Source organism: Cajanus cajan, chromosome 10, assembly GCF_000230855.2.
Source record: "Cajanus cajan strain Asha chromosome 10, NIPB_CcT2T_4, whole genome shotgun sequence".
NCBI classification, from domain to species: Eukaryota; Viridiplantae; Streptophyta; class Magnoliopsida; order Fabales; family Fabaceae; genus Cajanus; species Cajanus cajan.
Genome location: NC_138526.1, coordinates 49,971,256 through 49,990,138, shown reverse-complemented (window position 1 = coordinate 49,990,138; position 18,883 = coordinate 49,971,256). Strand labels below are relative to the sequence as shown.

The following is an 18,883-nucleotide window of genomic DNA, read 5'->3' as shown; positions in this document are numbered from 1 at the left end:
TCATCGACGCATAAACAATAAAATAATATTTTTAGATATATTATAGTGTAGGTTAAATAATAAACAGAGAACAGTAGTAATTTCTTAAAATTTTACTCTCCTTAAAGTTTTCCAAGATAATCTACTAGAAAAATCCTCAAGGAAGAAAAACAGATAAATAAATGAGTTCTTAAACTAACTACCTTAATATTTTAGGAACCCAACTTTAGGTTTTATCAATATTTTTTTTTACTCAAATTATCAAATATGTAATAGAGTGTTTAATGTTGTAATATATATATATAAACAAGACCCACAAGATTTGGTAGTTGCTTTAAAATGGTTGTCAGATTTTGTATCTAACTTCTCACCTTCTACCCTCCATCAAAATAATGTTCCCAAGGAATGGGCACTTGGTACCCACGAACAGATAAAATAATGCTAATATCAATAAAATAATAATAAATTTTAACATGTGTCGGTGAAGTTGTATTCTTTTGTTTCAGCAATTTTTTAATACATTATAAGTCAGAAAAAAAAAAAAAAAAAAAAAACTACGCAATGAAGAAAGGTAAAGGGTTTCTTATAAGTATATATAAAAATTTAAAATAATGAAGAAGGTTTAATACGAACTACTTAATTATACGAGATTGTTGATTAATAAATGATCCATCAAATCAAACATTTGCAATCAAGAGCAGGTAAAGGAAGCAACAGACTCTAACCCGGCCCAGAGTTGAAGGAACTAAAAAAATTATAGGTAAAAATATAATAATTAATTCATTTTCATATTTACCTTTAATGTGAATAACTTGCTGTGTAAGTTTTTAAAATCTAATGTTTTTAAGTTCTAATTTTTACAGTATTTAATTATTGTAGTTAATCACTCAATTGTAGCAGGTCGCGTGATCATTTTTCAGTTTTCTTTATGTAGTAAAATAAATTGATTATTATTTATTATTGTTATAAAAACTCATTACTTATTCGTTGTATCTTTGTATTACAGAGGGCAAAGAGTCTATATATATATAAAGTATTTATTAAAAATATATTTTTCTATTTCTTAATGTTATGTTATTCTTAGTGATTTTTTTTTAACAATCATCCTCCGCTTGAAACAATCTTGTTTAAGTATGATAAAACCATTATGATCAATAAAACTCTTATTATAATAATTTTTATGTTAATTATAATGTTCAAGTAATGATAATTCATGTATTTTTATTTTGAGGTGATGTGATAATTTTACAAATATTTTTTTTCAATAATAAATAATGATGATATTTACTTATAAATTATTTAATATATTTAACTTTATCTGATGTAGGAATCATATTTAAATTCTTATTATATATATATATTAGTGTTAGTTAGGTAAAAAATCACTAGCACGGCACTAATAATCTTGAAAAAAGAATGAGATAATATACATAATACGTATACTATTTAAGGGTGGGTAAATGGATCTCGGTCTGCGGACCGGTCTGTAAGCTCGTAAATTTTACGGATAACGAACTCATTTTTTTTAAATCTATATAATTATGTTTAATTTTTGAATCCAGTTCGTGAAGTTCGCGGACTTGATAGATTTAATCTGCGGGCTCGCAGGCTAGTCCGCGGACTTTACTTATTAATATTTTTAAATATTATGATTTTAATAATAAGTTGTGTATTTAATTTTTTAAATTATTATGACATTAAAATTATGTTTAGTTGGTATGTATTTGTCATTTGAATTATTTTCATGACATTTTGATACTTTTATTATTGAAAGTTTGGTACTATTATTTAAATATTTGTAATTATTTTTATTTTAATATTTTAATATTTAGTATTTTAAATTATTTTAGCTATTGATAAATTTTAGTATTATAAAATTTAACTTATAAATAAAACAAATATTTTTTTCTTTTAATTTGATGTATTTTTATTTTTAAAAAATTTATTTTTTTGAACTATTATTTAGGTCCGCGGACCGGTCCGTTATCCGCGAATTTTGGCAAGCTGAATACGAACTTAAAAAATTAGTCCATTTATTTTACGAATCGGACTTATCCAACCCGTATAAAACATTGATTTTACGGACCAGATCTTTAACGAGGCAGACCGATCCGTATACCCACCCCTAGTATTATTCATATTGAGGGTGTTAAAAAAGGTTAAATTAAACTAAATTATTTATTAATTAAATTGAACTAAAAAAGGAGTTTATTTAAACTAAGCTATAAAATATTTAAGAAAAATTAAACTAAACCATTTTTTAATTTAGTAAATTATGATTCCAAAAAATTTGAACTGCATTATAATTTGCATTTAACAAAACTTTTTTTAACCATAAATTTAATTAATCACATCTACACATGCATCAAAACTATTGTCTTACCAAGGCAAGTTTAACTAGACATAATTGAAGATAATTAATCCATATCAAAAATTTCATCAACTTAACTAATGAAGAACATAAATTAACCAAAATCGTTTATCAAAAATTAAGATAAAATAGTTAAAACTTACATAAAATAGTAATTGTAGAACTATTATTTAAACTATATATCGAATTAAATTATTTTCATACTTTAAATAAAAAATTAAAAATAATTTAAATTGAGTCAAATTGATTTTTATAATAATTTAGTTCTTAAAATTGAGCTTAAGTTTAATTTAATTTTTATATAAAAAAAAATAGTTAAATGATTTTTATAATCTAGTTAAGTTTAGTTTTCTAATAATTTAATTTGAAATAAACAATAAAAATTTGTTATAACTAAATCAATTATCTCGAACTTGAGTTATAAATATGTAATTATGTTAAATATTTAAAGAAAAAAACATATAGACTTAAGAGAAATATCATTTTTCTTCTTCTTTATATTTAACTAAAACTAATAGAGACAAGCCATACATAAATAAGACAAAATGAAAAAAATGATTTAAAATTACTGTAATATTTTTTAAATGTTAAATAATTTGATTTATAATGACGTGTTTTAACAAAAAGTTTATTTTTAATATATTATTTACACTGTCGAATCGATTGGATAATATCATTAAATATTATCTATCAAATAATTATTAAAAGGTTAATATTTTAATTATTTTATGCTAATATATAATTAGATACCAATATTAAAAAAATATTTAAAATATATAGTCATATTTATAATAAAATTCATTACCTGTGTAAATTGAATATAAAAATTATGCAAAATTTATTATGAAAAAAAAAGTTATTACTAAAGTGTATTAAACTATATTTTATAGCAAATTAGTTTTTTATACTAAACTTAAAATATAGTTTAATTTTTATAAATAAAAAAAATTAGTTTAATTTTTTATAGTTAATTTAATTTAATTTTTAAAATATTTTTTTAACACCCTGCCTAAAACTTGAACATGACAAAACTAATGTCATTTCTCAGAACTCAAGCACAGATAATCGGATCAGGTTTCTCTACCATTGCATAAAATATAGGCCATAGATAATATTATTTCATATAATTTTAATTTTAAAAATACATTTTTAAATTTCACACATCCAACGGATGCAACTGCACCACCGTTCAGTTATTTATTTTCCTAAACTGCAGGTGACCCTCCCACATAATCTATCCAAACTGAATAAACTTGTGAACAAATTGTCTTAAAGTGCGTAGTACTTTTGGATTAATTATTTTGTCATTTTCTTTCGGTGTTTATTTGCATAGGTCTTTTTACTGAAAAATATTTTAAATACTACTATTGTGGTCGTGCCTTTCTCATATCCTATAACACCTATGATAATAATAATACTTAAAAAAAAAGGTTATTGTGTCTAAAACACGTAATCTAAATCAGCTTTGTCCACTTACGCTCAATTGCAAATAAATTTATTTTTACCATGAACGCCATATGTCCAATACAAAGTGTTGTTTTAGAATTACAACATTTTCGTTGCCAAACGAATTAAGAAACTCTGACTTTTGCAACTCCCGCAAAAAAGAAAATCTCCGAGTGGGAGTTCTAAAAAATAAATGTCATTTGCTTTCAATGAATAAACGAAAAAGACTTAACAACCTCCTTCTTTTTGCTGTTAATTATTATTATAATTATTATAAACAAATTTTTAATTACTATACATAGATATTCTTACCGTTTGAAAAGCGCATTAAGGTTAGAGTTAATCATTTATATATTATCAGTGTAAAAAATTTTTACACTGACAACCAATTATATCTTTTAATTGTGTCATGTTAATAAAATTTTTTTACACAATGTATAAGTGATTAACTCTTAAGGTTAATATAACCCCTTAAATCAAAATCATAACATTTAAAAGTATAAATTTGTCCATCCTTATTTTAGGAATATAATTTTTATAATTGATTATCATGGGTTTATGAATCTCGAAAATTTTGGAATTGGATAGGATAATTAATTACTTATTATTAAGTATTATATATTAGTTGTGATCTTAGTTATTAATGATAAAATATTATTCTGAATATAGTCAGATATATTTTGATTGGTTCAACACCATAAGTTCAATTGTGAAATGTTAGAGTTAGACAATTCTAATTGTTCTCAAGCAAGTGTGTGATAGATGCATGAATAAGGTTAATCCCAATTAAACCAATGTCAATTTGGTTGGCTATGTGTTGACTATAGAGGTTGGATTATTGCCAACCTATTATCGATGTATGCTCTTAACCTTCATCTAGCAATACCAACTCAATAAACATTTTGGGGATATATTTGTCTACCAATCCTGAGCCTAAAAAGCTTGAGAATTAGTATGAAGCATTTTTTTCGAATAAACAATGTGTGTATCCTATCATAATGTTATCAGGAGGGTACACTTGTCTATTAGTTTTGAACCTAATAGGTGTAGGGATTAGTACAAAATATTTTTCAAGTAAACAATGTTAGTATATCTTATTAGAATATTCTCGGAAGAGTATACTAGTTTATCAGCTCTTAGTCAAATAGACAATGTTGTATATCCATTCATAATATCCTTCGAATGATACACTTGTCTATTAGTTTTGAACCTAATAGGTCCAAGGATTAGTACAAAACATTTTTCAAGTAAACAATGTTAGTATACTCTATCAAAATATTATCGAAATAATATATTTGTCTATCAACTCTGAGTCTAAAAAGGCATAAAGGTTAGTATGAAGTATTTTCTAGATAAAAAATGTCAATATACCTTATTAGAAAATTTTCAGGAGGGTACAAATATAAATCAAGATAAGTCACATGTTCTTCTTTGCAATTTGTAAAAAAGATAAATGTATAAATGATAGGTTGGTGATTATATAATTATGCTCACAAAATTGCAGCGTGTTAACTTTTATAAGTTGATGCGAAAAATTAAAGAAAAATTTCAATTCTTACGTTAAAAAAATTAATATAGAATATAAATTATTATATATTATTGATTCTATATATAAGTTTTTTAGGATATTTTTTAAAAAATTGAATTATTGATAAATTGAATATTATTAATATTATTAATTAATTTTAGAAAAAGTAATAGAATTGAATTGAAAGAGGGTTGCAGATAAAATTATGACGTTTTTGTATATTTGAGTAATGGATGGAATGATTTGGTAGTATAGGAAGTAGCGCATAGTCCTAAAGAGGAATACTCGTTCAGAACACTCGTTCGGCCTTCAGAATACAAGAAGATCATTGGTGTATCCTTATACAGGTACATTTGGCGCCCACCGTGGGGCCGAACGAAGCTAATTGGAAGTTTAACTAAGAAGAACAATGCCGGTAACTCGGAGAACAAACACTCAGGATCGTCCCAATGAAGAGCATGTTGAAGTCGTGGATGAAACCGATCTTTCTGAAACGGTGCGATTGTTGAAGCAAGAAATGGAGTTGATGAAGCAACAAAGAGAGAGAGATGCAAGGGAGCTTTCGGCCTTGAGAGCTGAGAATGAGGTGTTGAAAAGTCAAGATAATTCTTGGAAACCTACTCATGCCACCAACACACAAACTCAAGGGTCGTATCAATCTCACGCGATACATACTTCGGTTCCCCATGCTTCGGCAGCAGTCCCTGAGAAGTTCCCCTCGGCTTTACCAATTGTGGGTCGTCCTGCAGATATGATGACTGTTGGATCGCATCGACACTCTTTTACCCCCTCCATTATGCAACTCCCCTTAATGGATAATTGGAAAGCTTTACCTATTGATAAATACGATGGTACGACAGATCCTGATGAGCATTTGGATGTTTTTCTTACGCAGGTAACTCTGAGCACAACGGATGATGCTGCGTTATGTAGGATCTTTCCTACGTCTCTCAAAGGCAGAGCCCTCAGTTGGTTTACTCGTCTTCCACCCAATTCAATCGACTCGTTCAACACATTGTCTTCACAATTCGCTATTCAATTTGCAACAAGTCGTCCTCATAATCTAACGTCTTTATCTTTGGTTGGTATTAGGCAGGACAAGAAGGAATCTTTGTGGGCATTTATGGATCGGTTTAACAAGGCTACTCTGGAAATTCGAGATCTTAACCCCGCTGTAGCATTGCATCATCTCACAACAACCTTAAAACCGGGGCCGTTTGTCAATAGTATTTGTAAAAAGCCTCCTTTGGACATGAGTGATTTAAGGAGAAGGGCTGATAAGTATATGCAAATGGAAGAGTTGGCAGAATATCGTAATCAGGCCCGAGCTGAGTCGTCGAGCAAGGTAGAAAAGCAAGCAGAACAGTCATACAGGGGGAGAGGAAAGGAGATATCTCTTCGGGATCGGCCTAGTCGGGGTCCGAAGTACAATCAATATACTCACCTCAACACTAGCCGTTCGGCGGTACTTGAACAAGCTTTAGCTTCGGAAGTATTGACAATTCCAAAAAGAGCAGCTACACCACCACGTGCGGATACTAGTAAATCTTGTCGGTATCATCGCAATCGTGGACATTCTACTGATGAATGTGCAGCCCTTAGAGACAGAATTGAAGATTTGATTAAGCAAGGCAAGTTGCATAATTTTGTGGATCGAACAGGGTCGTCGCAAACTCGCTCATATCAACCCAGGTATCAAGATCGGCGCAGACAAGACCGTTCCGATAGAGCCCCTCGTGAAAGAAGCAGGTCACGAGAAAGAAGTAGGTCGCGAGAAAGAAAGGATACCTCGGCACCATCACATAGGAGGGTGATCAATACTATTGCAGGAGGGTTTGCTGGTGGAGGCTCAACTTCATCGGCTCAAAAGAGGCATCTTAGAGCAATTCGATCGGTTAACGTTGTTCATAGACAGTCTTCACGGAGGTTACCAGCAATAACCTTCACCGATGCTGATTTCAAGGGCATTGATCCAGAGCAAGATGACCCGATGGTTATTAGCGTGGAAATTCACAATTGCATTGTCAAGAAAACATTGGTTGATCAGGGTAGTTCAGCAGACATATTATATTGGAATACTTTCAAGCAGTTGGCCATTTCGAAAAAAGAATTGCTCCCTTATGATGACCCGTTGGTCGGTTTTGCAAGAGAAAGGGTCAGTACCCGAGGTTATATTAAACTCTTTACACGTTTTTGTTTTGACGAACAACAGAGTAGAGAGGTTCAAGTGAAGTATATCGTGGTGGAAGCTAGCACTTCATATAATATCCTCCTTGGCAGGCCGTCCTTGAATGCATTAGGGGCTATCGTTTCAACACCTCATTTAGCGATGAAGTTTTCATCTGATCAAGGGACAATAATTACGATTCATGCCGATCAAAAGGCTACTAGGGAGTGTTATTATGCTAGCTTACGGATCGCGCCGTTGGAAGAGAAAAAATCAAAATCAAAAAGGGTTCATACTGTTAACACTTCGGCACTCGGGGAGGAACCTGTTTGGGATCTTGATCCAAGAATGAACAATGAGGAACGGGTGGAGCCAGTAGAATCTAAAGTACAATTTCAAATCGGTGTACATCCTATTCAGGTTACATACATCGGTGCCGATATGACCGAAGAGGGTCGTTCTGCCCTGTGCAAGGTTATATTGAAAAATAAAGATCTTTTTGCATGGACCCCTTCGGATATGCCTGGTGTGGATCCTGAGGTCATGTGTCATAAATTATCAGTTTGTACTGAAGCAAGACCAATTGCACAACGAAAACGAAAAATGGGAACGGAAAGGAAGCTTGCAGTGGAAACGGAGGTTGCCAAATTGCTAGATGCTGGTTTCATTCGGGAGGTTCATTATACCACTTGGTTGGCGAATGTGGTGATGGTGAAAAAGTCAAATGGGAAATGGAGAATGTGTACTGATTATACTAGCCTCAACAAGGCATGCCCTAAGGATGCCTACCCGCTCCCGAATATAGATCGGTTAGTTGATGGTGCGTCGGATCATGGAGTTTTATCTTTCCTTGATGCTTACTCGGGGTATAACCAAATTCCCATGCATCCCCGTGACGAGGAAAAGACGGCCTTCATAACCGATTCGGCCAATTACTGCTATTAGGTAATGCCGTTTGAATTGAAAAATGCAGGGGCAACGTATCAAAGATTGATGAACAAGGTTTTTCAACGCCAAATAGGCAAGAATATGGAGGTGTACGTGGATGATATGGTCGTAAAATCCAGAAACATTGATCGGCATGTCACGGATCTTTCGGAAGTGTTCCAACAGTTGCGCAAGTATGATATGAGGCTCAATCCGGAGAAGTGCGTGTTTGGGGTTTCCGGGGGCAAATTCCTTGGCTTCATGCTTTCGGCGAGGGGTATTGAAGCTAATCCTGACAAATGTATGGCAATCGTCAACATGATAAGCCCTCAGAACCTTAAACAAGTTCAACAGCTAGCAGGTCGGCTTACAGCATTGTCACGATTCCTTCCGTGTTTGGCTGAAATAACGAAACCTATGGTGGGATTGTTGAGAAAAGCGAAAAAATTCGAATGGTCTGTTGAATGTGAAGAGGCTTTTCGGACTTTAAAGGAGCGTCTCGGTTCGCCGCCTATACTTTCTAAGCCTGATCCAGAAGTACCAATTGTGGTCTATTTGTGTGTATCAAACGATACAATAAGTACAGTTTTAATTCAAGAAAAGGAAGGACAACAACCTATTTACTTCATCAGTCGCATGCTACAAGAGGCTGAGATAAGGTACCAGCTCTTGGAAAAAGTGGCACTGGGGCTAGTCCACACCGCTCGGCGCCTCCGGCAGTATTTTCAGAGTCACCAAATTGTCGTTCGAACTGATTGCCTGATAGCTAAAGTGTTGCGTAAACCTGAGTTGGCAGGAAGAATGATGGCTTGGTGTATTGAGTTATCGGAGTTCGACATTGGTTTTCAGCCTAGAGGGCCGATCAGGTCCCAGTACTTGGTGGATTTTATCAATGAGTTGCAGCCGAGAGGTTGTTTTGTCAATGATTTGTGGACGATACACGTGGATGGTTCCTCAAACAATCAGGGTAGTGGAGCTGGTATAATTTTGGAAGGACCAACAGGATTGATTCTAGAGCAATCATTACGGTTTGCGTTTAAAGCTTCAAATAATCAGGCCGAGTATGAAGCGTTGTTGGCAGGTTTAAGGCTTGCACGAGAGATCGGAGTTAGCCGATTGGAATGCTGGACCGATTCAAAGGTTGTAGCCGAGCAGGTGAACGATAATTTTTAAGTAAAAGATGCAAACTTGTTAAAGTATTATCATTTGTTTCAAAAAATGCGTGATATGTTTGAAGAAGTTCAAGTAAAGCACACACCAAGAGAACACAATGCGAGGGCGGATCAGTTGGCTCGGTTGGCAAGCAGTACCAGAAAACCTGGACAGTTGAGAACCACGCTTCACTTGGATCTTGAAGCACCAAGTGTGGTAGCTGCCGAATGTTTGGTAGTGGAGGAGTCTGCTCGAACATGGATCACTGAGATAATGGAGCATCTTGAACATGGTAAATTACCGTCTGATCCAACGGCTGCTAAAAAGCTCCGAACGTAGGCTGCCATATATATTGTGGTTGGAGGAGAGCTATATAGAAGAGGATTCCCGGTTCCGTTGCTGAAATGCGTTGATAAAGAGCAAGCTAATTATATATTGAGAGAGATGCATGAAGGGATATGCGGTTTTCACTCGGGAGGACGAACTTTAGCCACTAAGGTGCTTCGGGCAGGATACTATTGGCCTACTCTTAGGGAAGATTGTGTAAAGTTCGTAAAACATTGTGTATCATGCCAACGGCACGGTAACCTTATTCACGCTTCAGCTGAAGAACTTCATGATATTAGTTCACCATGGCCGTTTGCAATGTGGGGTATGGATATTTTCCCGATTGCCAAGGGTCAGTGCAAATTTTTGCTAGTTGCTGTAGATTATTTCACGAAATGGGTCGAGGCCGAGCCACTTGCCAGTATCACAGCTGCCAATGTTCAAAAGTTTTTATGGAAAAACATCATTACTCGCTTCGGCATTCCATATGCACTCGTAACTGATAATGGTTTGCAATTCACCGATCAAAAACTTAATCGGTTCATTCAGGATCTCGGCATCAAGCACAGGTTTTCATCGGTAGAACACCTGCAAGCTAACGGGCAGGCCGAAGCAGCAAACAAAGTAATACTTGGTGAATTGAAGAAAAGATTGGGAGACGCTAAGGGAGCTTGGGCGGAAGAATTATTAGAGGTTTTATGGGCTTATCGGTGCACGCCTCAGTCCACGACTAAAGAAACACCTTTTCGGCTAACATATGGCACTGATGCCATGATACCTGTTGAGGTAGGAGAACCATCTTTTCGGCGACAATATTTTGATGAAAATACCAATGATATATCTCTCCGAACTGAGGTTGACATGGTCGATGAAGTACGTGTCAGAACAGAGATTATAGCTGAAGCTTGTAAACAGAGGATGGCTCGTAGGTTTAATTCCAACCTTATTAAAAGAAGTTTCAAGGAAGGCGACTTAGTGTGGAGAGTGCAAGGATCGGCAAGGCGTAATTCGAAAAAAGGCAAGTTGGCTGCTAATTGGGATGGCCCATTTCGGGTCTGACATAATTTGGAAAACGGTGCATACAAATTGGAAGAACTCTCAGGCAAGGTCATTCCCAGAACTTGGAACGCTTCTCATTTGAATACATATTATAGCTAGTATACATTGTAAAAAGACCTTGTGTAAACAGAGGGTGTACTCTTTTCCTTGATCGGTCTTTTCTCCCCTTGTAAAAAAGTGAAAAGGGGTTTTGGCCGACAAGATTTTTAACGAGGCACCCATTAATGAAATTACTTCAGTTCTTCCATTCTATTGTGTTAGTTTGTCAATTCTTAACAGCTGCTCAAATCTCGCAACAGGCTTCCCTCCCGAGTTGTTCAATTCGGCAAAGGATGCGCCTTGAAAATCTCGCAACAGGCTTCCCTCCCGAGTTGTTCAACTCGGCTAAGGATGCGCCTTAAAAATCTCGCAACAGGCTTCCCTCCCGAGTTGTTCAACTCGGCTAAGGATGCGCCTTAAAAATCTCGTAACAGGCTTCCCTCCCGAGTTGTTCAAACCGGCTAAGGACGTACCTTAAAAATTTCGCAACAGGCTTCCCTCCCGAGTTGATCAACTTGCCTAAGGACAAATCCGAAGCAAGTCTGTTCGGACTTGTCAAAAAAGAGCACAAATCTGAAACAAGTCTGTTTGGTTTTGTCAAACCAGAGTACAAATCCAAAGCAAACCTATTCGGATTGGTCAAAAAAGAGTACAAATCTGAAACAAGTCTGTTCGGTTTTGTCAAAAAAGAGTGCAAATCCGAAGCAAACCTGTTCGGATTTGTCAAAGAAGAGCACAAATCTGAAACAAGTCTACCTTAAAAATTTCGCAACAGGCTTCCCTCCCGAGTTGATCAACTTGCCTAAGGACAAATCCGAAGCAAGTCTGTTCGGACTTGTCAAAAAAGAGCACAAATCTGAAACAAGTCTGTTTGGTTTTGTCAAACCAGAGTACAAATCCAAAGCAAACCTATTCAGATTGGTCAAAAAAGAGTACAAATCCGAAACAAGTCTGTTCGGTTTTGTCAAAAAAGAGTGCAAATCCGAAGCAAACCTGTTCGGATTTGTCAAAGAAGAGCACAAATCCGAAACAAGTCTACCTTAAAAATTTCGCAACAGGCTTCCCTCCCGAGTTGATCAACTTGCCTAAGGACAAATCCGAAGCAAGTCTGTTCGGACTTGTCAAAAAAGAGCACAAATCTGAAACAAGTCTGTTTGGTTTTGTCAAACCAGAGTACAAATCCAAAGCAAACCTGTTCGGATTGGTCAAAAAAGAGTACAAATCCGAAACAAGTCTGTTCGGTTTTGTCAAAAAAGAGTGCAAATCCGAAGCAAACCTGTTCGGATTTGTCAAAGAAGAGCACAAATCCGAAACAAGTCTATTCGGTTTTGTCAAAAAAGAGTACAAATCCGAAACAAGTCTGTTCGGATTTGTCAAAAAAGAGTGTAAATCCGAAGCAAACCTGTGCGGATTTGTTAAAGAAGAGCACAAATCCGAAACAAGTCTGTTCGGATTTGTCAAAAAAGAGTGTAAATTCGAAGCAAACCTGTTCGGATTTGTTAAAGAAGAGCACAAATCCGAAACAAGTCTGTTTGGTTTTGTCAAACCAGAGTACAAATCCGAAGCAAACCTGTCCGGATTGGTCAAAAAAGAGTACAAATCCGATGCAAATCTCTTCGGTTTTACCAACAAAATATATATTTGAAGCAAAGTCGTTCGGTTTTGTTTAGAAAGGAGTACATTCGAGGCAAAGTCGTTCGGCTTTGTTTAAAAAGTAACTGAGATAAAAATTTGAAGTACGAATGGTTTATTGTTAATTATAGACAAATACTTGAAAATTAATTGAGTAAGGCAAATTTTTGAAGAGCAATATCATTTCATTCAAAAGAAGGAGGCTCTATTGGCCTCTGTTAAGTCTCAATTTTACCTCTTTTTGGATGAGACTTATTGAACAAATTCCACTCATCCTTTGAACCATTGCAATATAATTGTTCTCTTTTTGGTTCATTTTGTGTGCAGATATAACTAACCCAAATTCAGCTAACAATACCTTAATACACCTCATTTTTTGTGCAGGTATTGAGCTAGTGACTTGAGGATTGAAGACTCTTAGGATTGGAAACCTAAGAAGCTAAGGAGCAGAGAAGAGGTTCTGCGCCGGGCTCAATATAACCTGCGCTGGGCGTGACAAAAACATAGTATTTCATCTCTGCCAGTTATATTGCGCCGGGCGCAAAAGGAATTAAGCCGGGCGCAAAAGGAATTAAGCCGGGCGCAAAAAGAATTGCGCCGGGCTTGTGTTGAGACAGAGAGTGCTTGACTTCTCTGGAAGAACTTGCGCCGGGCGCGAAGAATTGTGCGCCGGGCGCGGAACCCTAATCTGGTCTCCCAGGCTCGTATTTGAAGCCATTTTCGGGGATCTTTCTCTCGATTCTCACATTGGGCGTCTCTAGGAGCTGCGAAAGGGATTCCCAGGGCTTGGGATCGTCCGTGTGCAGATCTTTCCTTCGGTTCTTCATCCTCCTTTCATCTCTATTTTGTATTTGCCCTCTTTGTTGAGTGGTTTCACCCATTTTGTGGGGTTAGATGTAACCAACGTACTCTATTGTAATCTTTACGGTTTTAATGATATATATACATGTTGTTTTATTCTTTGTTGTGTTTGTTTCTATTCGTAATGCTTGCTTTGGATTGATCACCCTTTGCATGATTTAAGGTTCCATGGGTATTGGAAAATAACCTTTGAAACTAGTTCTGAAACATATGCCTAGTGGTGATTTTATCTAGGGATAGAGCTTGACCCATTAGTAGTCTTAAACCCTAGCCCGTAATGCGGGTGTAGATATTGGGTACTCAAGGGATTGATATTCAATATCCGCACCTAGGCTCTTTCTCTAAGGGATTAGGTTTGAGTAAACTCTTGGGTTGACTAAACAATGAATTCAACAAGAGATTAAGGATACATTAGTGTTACGTTTGGTGAAATCTGACCCCCACAACCTCACAATACCACAATACCATTCCTTACCTTTTCCACTCACAAAACAATATTTATTTACAGCTTTCATTCCAATAGTCACAACTTTGCATTCACTGCACAAACTATGAAATTGGAATTATTCTTTAGTCACGAATAGTCAATAAATGCTTATATTACCTTCTAATCCCTGTGGATACGATATTTTTACTACTTGAACGGCCGGTATACTTGCCGTGTTTGAGACCGTTGATAGAATTAAACGAATTTATAAATATTAACAAAAGTGTTTCAACGGAAATCTCAACAAGTTTTTGGCGCCGTTGCCGGGGATTAGAATGGCGATTTAGTATTTGTAGCTATTTGTGACTTATTCTTTGTTTTTATTGTTATTTTTATTTGTGTGTTGGTAATGAATTGTTGAAGCTAACCCGTGCGCTCTAGTCCTCTGCTTTCTCTTGTATGCAAGGAACTGTGAACTAGATTGACCAATTCCTCTGAGCAGTTGCTGAGCAATCCTCAGATTGAGCACAAAGCAAGGAGGAACAAGAGCAACAGGAGGAGAAGGAGAGTAGAGCACTTCAAGTTGGTCACTGTCAGGCTCGGGACAGTAAACAAGCGCTTCCTGGGAGGCAACCCAGAGATCTGAACTGTGTTTTAGATTTTTGTTGCATGTTGTTCTGTGTTATAAGTGTTGTTTTGTATTATGTGTTGTGTTTTGTGTTATATGTTTTGTGGTATATGTTGTTTGTGTTATGTGTTAGTTGTTAGAATCATGTTTGAATGGGTAAATATAGGGTACATTTTGTTTGGAATGTGAGGAATGAGGCAATTCTGTGTCTAGGTGGAAATAAGGCCTGATTCTAATTTAAAACCTGGGCAAATTGACCTTTTAAAGTGACTACGCGCCGGGCGTGACTCTTTTGCGCCCGGCCTAATACTCAATTTTTGGTCTCTGGAACCACCACGCCGGGCGCGTTTAACGCACGCCCGGCGCGATATCAGATTTTGAAACCTCGTTGATTTTTACTGATATTAAGCCCGGCGCATCTGTGTTAAGCCCGGCGCACCACATTCCTGACAGCCCATATTTATCTGTTTTCAATCATGTTTCTTTATGTTCTGTTGTATGTTGTATGTTTGTGTGCTTTATGTTGCATTGTTATAGTTCATTTCCGTGTGCATGCATGTTGTGCTTAATTTTGGTCTAAGGATATTCTCCATTTTTGCTATATTTGCTTGGTCATCACTGTGTATAATTTTTGTGCTCACCATGTTCTTTCATGAGTACACTCTGCAATCACTTATGGTTACCAGGACTTTCAGGCGTATACTGGTTGGCCTGGGGACCAGGCTCCTAAGTTTGGGGGAGTGGAGCTGCTGAGGTTGATGGAGTTGATGATGGTGGAGCAGCTCTTGGAGATGATGATGACCAGACCCCATAGATGGAAACAGATGGAGCCTACCTTAGTTTACCTTTGTCTATTGCAATTTATTCTTCTGTCTTTTATTTTCAGTATTTAACTGTTTTTATATATAGTTTTTTTTGTGATTACTTTGTTGGTTCTTTTTGTGAATATTCTGCTTTAGCATGGTTTTTAATCTTGTTGATACTTGCTTTGCTTGTGGTTGATTCTGGATTGTAGTTTGCTTGATGTTTATAGTGCTTGTACCCTAGACATTTTCAAGTCACATTAGATCTTTAGTTCATGACTAGTTGCATACGGGTTTCAATGTTGATCATAGAACTGAGCTGAGCTTGATAGTTTGTGGATGCATAGCCGGGTGAGGTTTGAGCCTAAAACACTTATGAGTGAACTACGCTTAAGTTGCATGATAGACTTTGCTTGAGTTTCCCTGGTGGTTTGCTTATGTTGTGCACTTATATGATCAAGGCATTCATACTCCTCTATTTTGTAACCATCTAAGCCAAAAAGCCATCTCCACTCTTCACTTGACCCATACCTTTCTAAGCCTAAACACCACACCTTCCACTTGTCCCAAACCATGAAAAATTAACCATAACCCTTGCTTTGGTTAAGAGAGCAAACTGATGACATCAAATAAGTTTGGGGGAGTTGAAGAATGGGGAATTTTGGGAAGAAGAAAGTATGTGGTCAGCCATTACAAAACAAAAAAAAAAGAAAAAAAAAAAGAGAAAAACAAAGCAAAACAAAAACAAAAATATTAAGATGCAAAAATATAAATATGCATCTCATAAAGGCTAATGGCTTGGATCAGGTAAAGGGCATATGCCAAATTGTTGTAATGGGGTATGGAGAGGGACATCATTGTAAAATCTTATTTGCTCTCTTAAGCTATAGCACCTTCAATCCTTGAAAAACCATAAAACTGCTACCGCTTGACCCTGCTTGACCCAGATTGCCCTAATAAAGACCTTGTGATAAGTGTCTGCAATTGTTTTACCACTGGTTTCATTTGGAAACGAAGAGCAAAGTTGAATTATGTGGCGTGAGTAGTAGACTAGAGAGAAACACTCACCCTGATACACTAGTGTGCATAGAGAAAAACATTTTCCTAGTGAGGATGCATACACAGATAGTCATTACTCTTCTCAGCTCTTTGATCTCTTTTGAAACCTTTGTTTGCACCTTGTCATGTTCTATTGCAATAATTGTGATTGAAAATTCATCTGAGGTTCATGCTTGCGAAAAGAAGATACAAGTGAACTAGGATGTAGAAATTGACTCACTTGCATTGCTTGTTATCTGCTAGATTAATTACCTTTTGCTTGAGGACAAGCAAGGTTCTAAGTTTGGGGGAGTTGTTAAGTCTCAATTTTACCTCTTTTTGGATGAGACTTATTGAACAAATTCCACTCATCCTTTGAACCATTGCAATATAATTGTTCTCTTTTTGGTTCATTTTGTGTGCAGATATAACTAACCCAAATTCAGCTAACAATACCTTAATACACCTCATTTTTTGTGCAGGTATTGAGCTAGTGACTTGAGGATTGAAGACTCTTAGGATTGGAAACCTAAGAAGCTAAGGAGCAGAGAAGAGGTTCTGCGCCGGGCTCAATATAACCTGCGCTGGGCGTGACAAAAACATAGTATTTCATCTCTGCCAGTTATATTGCGCCGGGCGCAAAAGGAATTAAGCCGGGCGCAAAAGGAATTAAGCCGGGCGCAAAAAGAATTGCGCCGGGCTTGTGTTGAGACAGAGAGTGCTTGACTTCTCTGGAAGAACTTGCGCCGGGCGCGAAGAATTGTGCGCCGGGCGCGGAACCCTAATCTGGTCTCCCAGGCTCGTATTTGAAGCCATTTTCGGGGATCTTTCTCTCGATTCTCACATTGGGCGTCTCTAGGAGCTGCGAAAGGGATTCCCAGGGCTTGGGATCGTCCGTGTGCGGATCTTTCCTTCGGTTCTTCATCCTCCTTTCATCTCTATTTTGTATTTGCCCTCTTTGTTGAGTGGTTTCACCCATTTTGTGGGGTTAGATGTAACCAACGTACTCTATTGTAATCTTTACGGTTTTAATGATATATATACATGTTGTTTTATTCTTTGTTGTGTTTGTTTCTATTCGTAATGCTTGCTTTGGATTGATCACCCTTTGCATGATTTAAGGTTCCATGGGTATTGGAAAATAACCTTTGAAACTAGTTCTGAAACATATGCCTAGTGGTGATTGTATCTAGGGATAGAGCTTGACCCATTAGTAGTCTTAAACCCTAGCCCGTAATGCGGGTGTAGATATTGGGTACTCAAGGGATTGATATTCAATATCCGCACCTAGGCTCTTTCTCTAAGGGATTAGGTTTGAGTAAACTCTTGGGTTGACTAAGCAATGAATTCAACAAGAGATTAAGGATACATTAGTGTTACGTTTGGTGAAATCTGACCCCCACAACCTCACAATACCACAATACCATTCCTTACCTTTTCCACTCACAAAACAATATTTATTTACAGCTTTCATTCCAATAGTCACAACTTTGCATTCACTGCACAAACTATGAAATTGGAATTATTCTTTAGTCACGAATAGTCAATAAATGCTTATATTACCTTCTAATCCCTGTGGATACGATATTTTTACTACTTGAACGGCCGGTATACTTGCCGTGTTTGAGACCGTTGATAGAATTAAACGAATTTATAAATATTAACAAAAGTGTTTCAACGGAAATCTCAACAGCCTCCAAATTACAGAAGTTTAAAAATTGCATTAACGAAAAACCTAAACGCTACTCTTCAGGAGTGTGGGTTGAATCAGCTTGGATGACGGTTTTGGGATTTCCCTCGATTTCATTATCGGGCCCAGGGTTCTCTTCGTCCATCGTGTTCTCTTTAGAGGTTTCAGCATCATCCTCTGCTCGGGGGCAACACCTGGGTCAGCATCGTCAGGCTCACCTTCCTCAGGCATATCAGCAAAAGACATGAGGGACCCTTGATAGAAATCTTGAGTCATGTCAAACTCAAAACCTTCTTCAAATTGGCCGAAGTGCTTAGCCTGCCGAACGACCTGTTTAAACCCCGCTTCATGTTGAGAAATTATCTTCTCTTTAGCTTGCTCTTTGAGGGCATTATACGCAGCCTCAGCTTCTTCCACCCGGCGACGTCCTTCATTAGTCATTTTTTGAAGATCCAAGCGCAGAGTATCATTGTCTCGCTGAACGACATCTAACTCGGCAGCTATATCCTTATTTTTAGCAATCACCTCTTCATTGGCCGAAATTGCTTCGGCTGCAGTCTTCTCGGCTTCCTCGAGACTTTGCTTCAAATTCATGACCTCGCCGAGAGGCTCCATGGCAAGGTGATGAGCTAAAGCCAATGAGCGAGTTTGTACCTCGCAGAATAACCTCCATTTAGCTCTCACATCTAAGCTGGCCAAAAATTCTTGCCCGAATGGAGAAACAATATCAGGCCGAATCATCGATTCCGCCGGAGCATCTTCACTGAGAAAGGCCCGAGACATCAGTTGAGGAGGCACCACTATAATGG

At 36.6% G+C, this 18,883-nt stretch overlaps 1 protein-coding gene across 1 annotated transcript; it reads left to right on the top strand.

Annotated features, from left to right (window-relative positions):
* Nucleotides 1-5,733: 5,733 nt before the first annotated feature.
* On the top strand, nucleotides 5,734-8,436 carry LOC145952533 (uncharacterized). Its single transcript, XM_083064916.1, has one exon. The coding sequence runs from the start codon at nucleotides 5,734-5,736 to the stop codon at nucleotides 8,434-8,436; it is 2,703 nt and encodes a 900-aa protein (XP_082921042.1).
* Nucleotides 8,437-18,883: the final 10,447 nt, after the last annotated feature.

What these genes read in the sequence shown, in the direction of transcription:
- LOC145952533 (XM_083064916.1), top strand. Translation starts at nt 5,734, where the DNA reads ATGCCGGTAACTCGGAGAACAAACACTCAGGATCGTCCCAATGAAGAG.